Raw genomic sequence first — 10,000 nt, forward strand, 5'->3', positions numbered from 1 at the left:
GATACACAGCTATACTGTACGTCACTTACTTGGCAGCCGTGTCGTAATACACAGCTACACCATACGTCACTTACTTGGCAGCTGTGACGTTATACACAGCTACACCATACGTCACTTACTTGGCAGCTCTGACGTAATACACAGCTACACCATACGTCACTTACTTGACAGCCCTGTCGTGATACACAGCTACACCATACGTCACTTACTTGACAACCCTGTCGTGATACACAGCTACACCATACGTCACTTACTTGGCAGCCGTGTCGTAATACACAGCTACACCATACGTCACTTACTTGGCAGGTCTGTCGTGATACACAGCTACACCATACGTCACTTACTTGGCAGCCCTGTCGTGATACACAGCTACAGCATACGTCACTTACTTGGCAGCCCTGACGTAATACACAGCTACACTGTACGTCACTTACTTGGCAGCCCTGTCGTTATACACAGCTACACCATACGTCACTTACTTGGCAGCCCTGACGTAATACACAGCTACACCATACGTCACTTACTTGGCAGCCCTGACGTAATACACAGCTACACTGTACGTCACTTACTTGGCAGCCCTGTCGTGATACACAGCTACACCATAAGATAAGATAAGAATAACTTTATTATCTCCAACTGGAGAAATTTGGTCAGGTGCATTATCACAACATAGACAAGTAAACAACATGGGGACCATAACTGTAAAAGCCAACAGCAGCCCCAACAAATATTACGAAGATACAAATGTAAAAAAATATCACGTACATCGTTTCATACATACATCCACACACTGCAGGTAATAACTAGTATTCTTAATGTAAAAACAGAAAGAATTAAGAAACATTATTTGAATATAATTATAAACATAGCCTACTATACTGCACATTGATTATAATAGACAGATAAGATAAGAATAAAGATGAATTGCGGAAAACCACAACCAGATAATCAGCACACACCCGCACCACACACCCCCCCCCTTCCCCTCCCCCCCCCCCACACACACACACACGCGGATAACTTGATCAAACAAGAGTAATAAACCATACGTCACTTACTTGGCAGCCCTGTCGTGATACACAGCTACACCATACGTCACTTACTTGGCAGCCCTGCCGTGATACACAGCTACACTGTACGTCACTTACTTGGCAGCCCTGTCGTTATACACAGCTACACCATACGTCACTTACTTGGCAGCCCTGACGTAATACACAGCTACACCATACGTCACTTACTTGGCAGCCCTGTCGTGATACACAGCTACACTGTACGTCACTTACTTGGCAGCCCTGTCGTTATACACAGCTACACCATACGTCACTTACTTGGCAGCTCTGACGTAATACACAGCTACACCATACGTCACTTACTTGGCAGCCTTGTCGTTATACACCATACGTCACTTATTTGTATTTGTATTTCTTTTTATCACAACAGATTTCTCTGTGTGAAATTCGGGCTGCTCTCCCCAGGGAAAGCGCGTCGCTACAACACAGCGCCACCCATTTTTTTGTATTTTTTCCTGCATGCAGTTTTATTTGTTTTTCCTATCGATGTGGATTTTTCAACAGAATTTTGCCAGGAACAACCCTTTTGTTGCCGTGGGTTCTTTTACGTGCGCTAAGTGCATGCTGCACACGGAACCTCGGTTTATCGTCTCATCCGAATAACTAGCGTCCAGACCACCAATTAAGGTCTAGTGGAGGGGGAGAAAATATCGGCGGCTGAACCGTGATTCGAACCAGAGCGCTCAGATTCTCTCGCTTCCTAGGCGGACGCGTTACCAAAAGGCCATCACTCCATCAACTTGACAACGCTGTCGTAATAGACAGCTACACTGTACGTCACATACTTGGCAGCCTTGTCGTAAAACACAGCATAGCCAGAGTCGTCCTGATCCAGTTCAGCCATGGATATGACGGTGTTGACCTCCATGTCTGTGCGGATGGGCAAGTAGTGACTCCGTACTTTGATCTGGGTCGTATCCTTAGGCAGGCAGATTCCCAAACGGATCACGTCGCCTCTGTATCCGAACAAAAAAAAAAAATGTAACCACACGTATGCGCGTTTTTTTTGTTTTGTTTTTTTTTGTTTGCGTGTGTGTGTGTGTGTGTGTGTGTGTGTGTGTGTGTGTGTTCTTCCTTAAAACGCTACGAGTTAAAAGTCCTATAATCTACATAAGAGTTTTCGTGTTTCATGGATACAGAGACAATTAATGTCGAGCATGCAGCATTCCTGGCTCAAAAGAACCATCAGCATTTTTTGCTGTTGCGGAGAAATGAATATTATATAGACCCTTCTATCCATCCATCCATTCGTCCACCCATCCATATAGACATGCATACATACAGAGGTTAAAAATAAAGATGATAAATAAATAAATAAATAGATAAATAAATCTATGTGCACAGCAGTGAGTCTAAGAGTCTTACCTCTCCATGTTGATGCCTGTGATGGTGATGTCCTTGGGGATGCTGCCGTTAAAGTTGACAGTGTAGGACCGGTTCTTCATCGTCAGGAACTCGATGTCATCGTCCCCTGAACACACAGGGATACTCACTCTCTAAGATAACGTGACTACTGGGACACACACCAGATGAATGATGGCCAGGCAGGCATTCGCACAGAACGCCCGTTATGGCGTTTTTAAATTTACCCCCATCAGTCCGATTTGCAAGGTCTGGTATCCAAAAGGAGACGAAGATAGAGATGAACGTAATACCGGAGCACATATCTTATCTCTCTCTCTCTCTCTCTCTCTCTCTCTCTCTCTCTCTCTCTCTCTCTCTCACACACACACACACACACACACACACACACACACAGATGACAAACCTTTCACAGTCAAAGGACTGTTTCAAACATCGTCACGCATCATCATGGGGACAGAATAGGTGGGTGTACCCACACCCACACCCAAACCCACACAAATACTCACATACACCCATCCAACCACACACCCCCAACACACACACACACAGAGAGAGAGAGAGAGAGAGAGAGAGAGAGAGAGAGAGAGCACTGACTTTTCAGTCAAGGGACTTCTACAAACATCGTCACGCCTCATGGCGACAGAATAGGAGGATGCACCCAAACCCATACCCACCTACACCCATCCAACCACACTCCCCCCACCCCCCTAATCACAGACACACACACACAGAGAGAGAGAGAGAGAGAGAGAGAGAGAGAGAGAGAGAGAGAGAGAGCACTGACCTCTCAGAATTAAGGGACTTTTGTGAACATCATCACGTCTCATGGTGACAGGGTAGGTCTTAGCGCCCTTCGCTTCATACAGCACGCCTGTGTTTCCTGTGAACCGGACCTGGGTACAGCACACACACACACACACACACACACACACACACACACACACACACACACACACACACACACACACACACACACACACAGAGGCCCATACACACACACACACACACACACACACAGGCCCATACAAACACACACACACACACACACACACACACACACAGGCCCACACACACACACACACACACACACACACACACACACACACACACACACAATTGCACAAAATGTTGAAAACCTATCGCTCTCACTCTCTCTCTCACTCTCATTTTCGATTGTGAAAAGACAAAAAAAACAATCCTGAGGGCAAGAAAGTGTCTTATGAAGAAAAAAGAAAAAAAAAGAAAAAAGAAAAAGAAAAAAGAAAAAAAAAAAAAAGAAAGAAAGAAAAAAGAACAAGTGGTTTCTCACGCTTCCTCATACATTGCAAGAAAGCGGGTAGGTGCCCCTCTCACTTTTCCGCTCGCTCCCTCTTCTCGCAGAAACATACGTAACACACATACAGAGAGACAGACACACACACACACACACACACACACACACACACACACACACACACACACTAACACTAACACACACAGAGGGAAAAACAACAACAAAAATAAAAGCCAAGCATGATTGTTACACGTGGATGATTCGAGTGAAATAATTAACACAGAAAAGTAATGATACCATCTAAAACACAGATGTGAGAGACATAAAAGATAGCAGGTAAGGAGACGGGTAATTGGGATATGGACAGATGGACACATTGTGTGGGGGAAGGGAGAGAAAGAAAGAGAGAGAGCACAGAGAGAGAGAGAGAGAGAGAGAGAGAGAGAGAGAGAGAGAGAGAGAGAGAGACTGACACAGACAGACAGACAAAGAGATCGAGAATCATTACTGTATTGTATTAAGGGGGCAATCCATTGCTCTTGCTGCTGCTGTCATTTAAGACAACAGTCATAACTCGGCGGAGTCATAGTGACGGGTAACACAATGGATCATGTTCTACAAGACACGAACCCCATTGTCTGGAACCACCTGCAGTCCTCCTTACCTTGGCGTAGTCATAGGGACAGGCGGCCATGCCCCAGTTGTCATGGTAAACACAGCGGTCATCGGTGAAGAACGGGAGGTCACGCACCAGCTGGGTCCCTGCCTGGCCCGTCACGCTGCCGTCATAATCACGGAACTGGTTCTGAAGGTTGCCGTCCATCATGTGCCACTCGAAGATCTCTCCTCTGTTCAGCACCCAGTTCCCGTTGTCCTCCTGAACAACAGTCCGGAGAGAAGACATGGTTTCAAGACGAAGTTTAGCAGCAAAATCAGTATCAGTATTAGTAGCTCAAGGAGGCGTCACCGCGTTCGGTCAAATCCATATACGCTACACCATATCTGCCAAGCAGATGCCTGACCAGCAGCGTAACCCAACGCGCTTAGTCAGGCCTTGAAAAAAAACAAAGAAGAAAAAAAGGCAGCAAAAACATTTGTTGTATATACGGTAACAGATAGAACGAAACGATATTTTGTTTCAACGTCAAAGGAATGTTAGGTTGCTTCCAAAGTCATGTAAATATTTTCAGAACAAAACATAATAGAAATAATATCCAACCAATGACGAGCGTTCGAAATTGGTGAATCCCTGTTACATAGTCCAATAGGATTGTTTCTCTGATGCGACCCTCCGATTTTTAAATCTTTTTTTTTTTTAAATTGTTATTGTTTAAATCTTTTTTTTTTTAATTGTTATTGTTTATGTTGTTGGTTGCTGTTTGACGGATATTTACGAACTATTTATTCTATTGTTCTAGTTTATCCTTTCTCTGTATACCCCCCTTTTAAGTACCATCCCTTCCACACCCCTACCTCCGACGTGGGTACAGATGTTGCACTGGCTTCATTCAACCACAGTGCATACAATGTCAGTTCTCAAAGAGGCATCACAGCATGTAGACTGACTTTAAATCATTTGTTTCTTTCTATTTGCAGTTCTTTTTTTCGATTCTTTTTTTTTGTCCGTTGATATGGACAAGGATGTTGTCATTTTTATTGCGAAGGAAAAGTTACCAGTTAATGTGTATTTGCGTGTTTATGTGAGTGGACTTTTGTGCTTTTTTGTTTGTTTTGTTTTATGGACATCACTCTTTGTTGTGACTGAATGTGTAAAAAAAAAAAAAAAAAAAAAAAAAAAGGATGCAACGTTTCAATGCCCTAGGGTGCAAAAAAACTTTTTTTTTTTTTTTTTTTTTTTTTTACAGTTCCTTGACACATGTGCTTTGAAAAGAAAAGAGCAGGTACCTGATATACTCATAAACCTAACGCTTGGATCACGCCTTGAGGCCCTAGCCTGAGTTTGTATGCAACATTAACACAAAATCAACTAAGGTCTAAATTAAGAAGATATAGTAACTTAGTTTGTATGCAACATTAACACAAAATCAACTAAGACAGGTCTAAATTAAGGAGATATAGTAACTTAGTTTGTATGCAACATTAACACAAAATCAACTAAGATAGGTCTAAATTAAGGAGATATAGTAACTTAGTTTGTATGCAACATTAACACAAAATCAACTAAGACAGGTCTAAAGTAAGGAGCTATAGTAACTTTCCCTGTCAAAACAAACCTACAGTGGCCTAGAGATGAGGCACCTGAAGAAGAAGGTAATATCCACGGATTCAAGTCCCATAACCATACAGACCGGGATTTTACCCCCCCCCCACCCACCCCCCAGCCCCCTACCCCCCCTGCCCCCCAGCCCCCGTCCTTTCTCTAAACCTTGAATGGTAACCTGGGTGCTAGTCAATCGCATGAGACCAAAGTCTTGTATGTGGCATGTACCCAGCACAGGTAAACAAACACAGGGCAACAGAGATGTTGTTCCTGGAACAATTCTGAAGACACAAGGCTAACACTTGCGGAAAAAGAAGAAGAAAAAATACTGTGGCAATGTGCTCTCTCCAGGGAGTACAGCCCAAATTTCATATTGAGAAATCTTGTGTGACAAAAAAAGTAATACAACACAACACAACACAACACAATACAATACAATACAATACAATACAATACAATACAATCTTGGTGTGGAAGTTTCACCCTTTCGTTTCTCGTGTCATATTCAGTCTGTGCAAAGTGTTTCTCCGACTATTTTGAATCAATGGATGACAGATAAAACATAGTAGGGCGATCCTGGGCGATTGGTCTCGAAGGCCAGTTGGAAATATCTCCAGCCCATCCCTAGACAGCATATTAACTCATTGAGCCCAGTGCCCAAATGTTGTTCTGCCGTCTCATTAAAGCGGTTTTCACGTTCCGACATAAGCATTAATCGCAACGAGAGGAAAGGGAATTAATTTCTACAGTAATTCTGGATATGTCCACACGTAATCTGGAGGGGGTATAATCGCACTTTACTATCCTAAATTCAGCTCCAACAATTTAACTCACTCAGTACGGCCAGTCCTCTCTTCTCCTCTACACAGACCCCTCGGATGTCCAGTGGGTGTCTGAATGACCCAACCTTTAGCTTCCGTCGTCAGAGTTGTGGTAGTCTTTGTCAACATTCACGTCTTCAGTATAAGAGCCTTCCGCTTGCAATATTTTGATGATGGTAATTGGGATGAAACGCTGTTAACGTCGTCTCTTTCGCCGTTCGTATGGAGAGAGTTAAGATGCTGAAGTGCGACATAAACAGTATATTTTCTGCGTTTATTCTGTTTCATTATGACAAGGAAGTCTGCCAAGACTGTAAATCCCACAGAGTTGAATGGGTTAATGCTTATAATAATGCTGATGGATGAAGGAATGAATGAGCGAATAAATGAACCACATGAACGAATGAACGAAGACCACGTGATTGATTCGCATTCCAGTCACTCACCTTATCGCAGAAGCCAAACTTCATGTCACGAACGCCGTTGGAAGGGACAGAAGGGTCAATGTTCTCACGCCGGAAGCTGATGGCGCCACCTCTCCGCAAAGGGCGGTAACCCCACTTTTGCTGGAATTCGTCGTTCCAGTACCAGTCCTTGTACTGGTCAAAGTAGCAGTTGGTCAAAGTGTATGGCCCCTTCGCGAAACTGACCGCTGTCAGTGAATGTTCTCTGCAATACAAATGACGAACTGAAAAAAGGGGAATCACTTTTCTTTGGGTGGTGGGGGTCAGGGTGGAGGGTGTATGTGTGTGTGGGTGTGGGAGAGGGGGGGGGGGTCAGGGTGGAGGGATTTTGTGTCCTTGGAAGATGATGTGACGGTTTTGTTTATGTCACAATTTTTTCTCACAATTTGTGTGTGTGTGTGTGTGTGTGTTTGTCTCAATGTTTGTTTCTCTGTTTGTCTATCCTTCTCACTGACTCTTTCAGTGTCTCTGTCTGTCTTGTCTTTTTCGTTGTCTCTGTCTGTCTGTATCTTTGTCTGTCTCTCTCTGACTCTCTCCCGCAGTACACGTACATCTGCATGAGAGCGCTCACGCGCGCGCGCGCGTGTTTTTTATGTGTGTGTGTATGTGTGTGTGAGGGCATGCATGTGCGTGTGTGTTTGTGTTTGTGTGTGTCTGTGCGTGTGCGTGAGTGCGCTTGTGTGTTTATGTGTGTGTATGTGTCTGTGTGTGTGTGAGCGTGTGTGCAATGTCTCGCATAAAACAATGAAACACCCAAACCACCAACTCAAACAAAGAAACGAACGAACGACCGAACAAACAAATAAACAAACAAACCACCACCACCACCACCACCACCACCAGACTCACGGCTTGTCCATGGCGATGGAGCGGTCAAACTGATGGGTGGGGAAGGGACCATCCCCGTACACCTCCGAGCGGTTGACGTAGAAGAAGGGCTTTCCCTTGTTGGCTGTTTCCCCCACGAACATGCAGTCGTACAATTCAACCGACGTGTTGTCAGCAGAACTGGTAGCGTAGAACCCAACTGGAGCGTCGGCAAACCTTTGAAAGTGCAGATGGGGGGAGAGAGGTGGAGAGGTTGGGAGGGGGGGGGGGGGTGTTAGGAGAATACCCATGAGAATGATTTAGGCATACCCTATGAACCTTCAAAGGGGCAGGCAGGGGGCTCGGGGGGTGATGGAGGTGGGGGGGGGGGGTTAGGAGAATACCAATGAGGATGTTTTTAGGCATTTCCCTATTTGGATGTATGATCGTTTATGCCTGCGATAATAACTTATGAACAATGACTGTGGAACATCTGTGATTGTTTTTTTTTTGTTGGTTTTTTTTTGGGGTGGGGGTGGGGGTGGGGGGGGGGTAACGGTATTTTGTTTGAAAATGTCACAATACATGTGCAGTGAATCAAAAAGGACAACAAGTCTGAATACCTAACGTGTTACTCTTTGGTTTTCGTACCCCCACTCAAAACACAAACAAACAAAAAAGCACACACACACACACACACACACACTCTCTCTCTCTCTCACTCTTTCCACCCAGTTTTTCTTCTTTTCTTCCTTCCTTCATTTTCTCTCTCTCTCTCTCTCTCTCTCTCTCTCTCTCTCTCTCTCTCTCTCCCCATCACTGTACTACTTATACATGACATTGTACTATACATGTAAGCTTTTCAATGTATAAGGTTATGTGATGCGCATGCTTAACACTATTACGTTGTGTTAACCATCGTTCCTTGTCCTGTTCCTAGTTTTCTGTATTTCTTTCCTTCATGACAAGTTGTAAAAACAACAACAACGTTAACAACACCAAAACAACAGCCAAGTGCTTCGTCACAATTTCAGATTTAAGAATCAATTATTTCAAATGAAAGCCTTCATCGATTACACTATAAAAATCACGCCTAGGACTGCCAAAAAAATTACCTTACCTTCATGTATTCCAATGAATTCAACTAACGCCTTTCAACAACAACAATAACAAAAACAAACTAGAATAACTGAATTATTTAAATGTGGCATCGAAACAAGACGTTTCCAAGTTGACGAAAGCTATCAAGGGGGAGAAGAAATGAGGATGGAATAATCAACGTACGTCGAATTGACAATGTAGACATTCCCCGCACGGACATGCATGTTGAATTGCTTGTTCTTGTAGGAGGTCGTCCTGAAAGGAAAAACAAAACAAAACAAAAAAAAAACCCACGAAAATTAATAAAATGAAAGAAAAAGGCGACGAAAAACATAAGTGAAGAGAAGAAAATAAAATAGCATGACATAAAATTAGGGTTATAAAAGAGAGGATATGGATAAAAAGGGAAATAAAAATAAAATGAATGGGCCTGTGGCAACAACAACAACAACAACAAACAAACAAACAAAAACAAACAAACAAACAAAAAACACCACAACAACAACAAAAAGACGCACACGCACACACACAGAGACATACACAAACATTCATACACACACAGAGGGAAAAAATACCACACACACACACACACACACACACACACACACACACACACACACACACACCTTTCCAGGTACTGCACTCTCTGGTCTCCGTTCTCGTTGTTGGGTTCCCGGGGGTCGATGAAGTTGTTGCCCTTGGTCAGGATGGCGTTCTCCGGGGCGTACACGTCTTGGAAATACTCCCCGTTGGACAGCCTCCCGTCCATGATCACACCGTACTGTGGGATTTATTTATTTATTTATTTATTTATTTATTTATTCTTAAAAAAAATATATTATCATTACTTAGTTAGTTATATATTTATTTATTTGTTT

The 10,000-nt window shown here is 43.5% G+C and overlaps 1 protein-coding gene across 1 annotated transcript in view; it reads right to left on the bottom strand.

Annotated features, from left to right (window-relative positions):
* Positions 1-10,000, bottom strand: part of LOC143301036 (cell surface hyaluronidase CEMIP2-like) — a 34,552-nt gene that overhangs the window by 5,985 nt on the left and 18,567 nt on the right. The window contains exons 13-20 of the mRNA XM_076615038.1: positions 9,749-9,864; positions 8,064-8,222; positions 7,197-7,419; positions 4,373-4,585; positions 3,220-3,328; positions 2,436-2,541; positions 1,856-2,026; positions 165-173 (exon numbers count right to left, since the gene is read on the bottom strand). Coding sequence (XP_076471153.1) covers positions 165-173; positions 1,856-2,026; positions 2,436-2,541; positions 3,220-3,328; positions 4,373-4,585; positions 7,197-7,419; positions 8,064-8,222; positions 9,749-9,864 — 1,106 coding nt within the window. The remainder of the gene's footprint in view (positions 1-164; positions 174-1,855; positions 2,027-2,435; positions 2,542-3,219; positions 3,329-4,372; positions 4,586-7,196; positions 7,420-8,063; positions 8,223-9,748; positions 9,865-10,000) is intronic.

The sequence above is a fragment of the Babylonia areolata genome, chromosome 27, assembly GCF_041734735.1.
Source record: "Babylonia areolata isolate BAREFJ2019XMU chromosome 27, ASM4173473v1, whole genome shotgun sequence".
Lineage (NCBI taxonomy): Eukaryota > Metazoa > Mollusca > Gastropoda > Neogastropoda > Buccinidae > Babylonia > Babylonia areolata.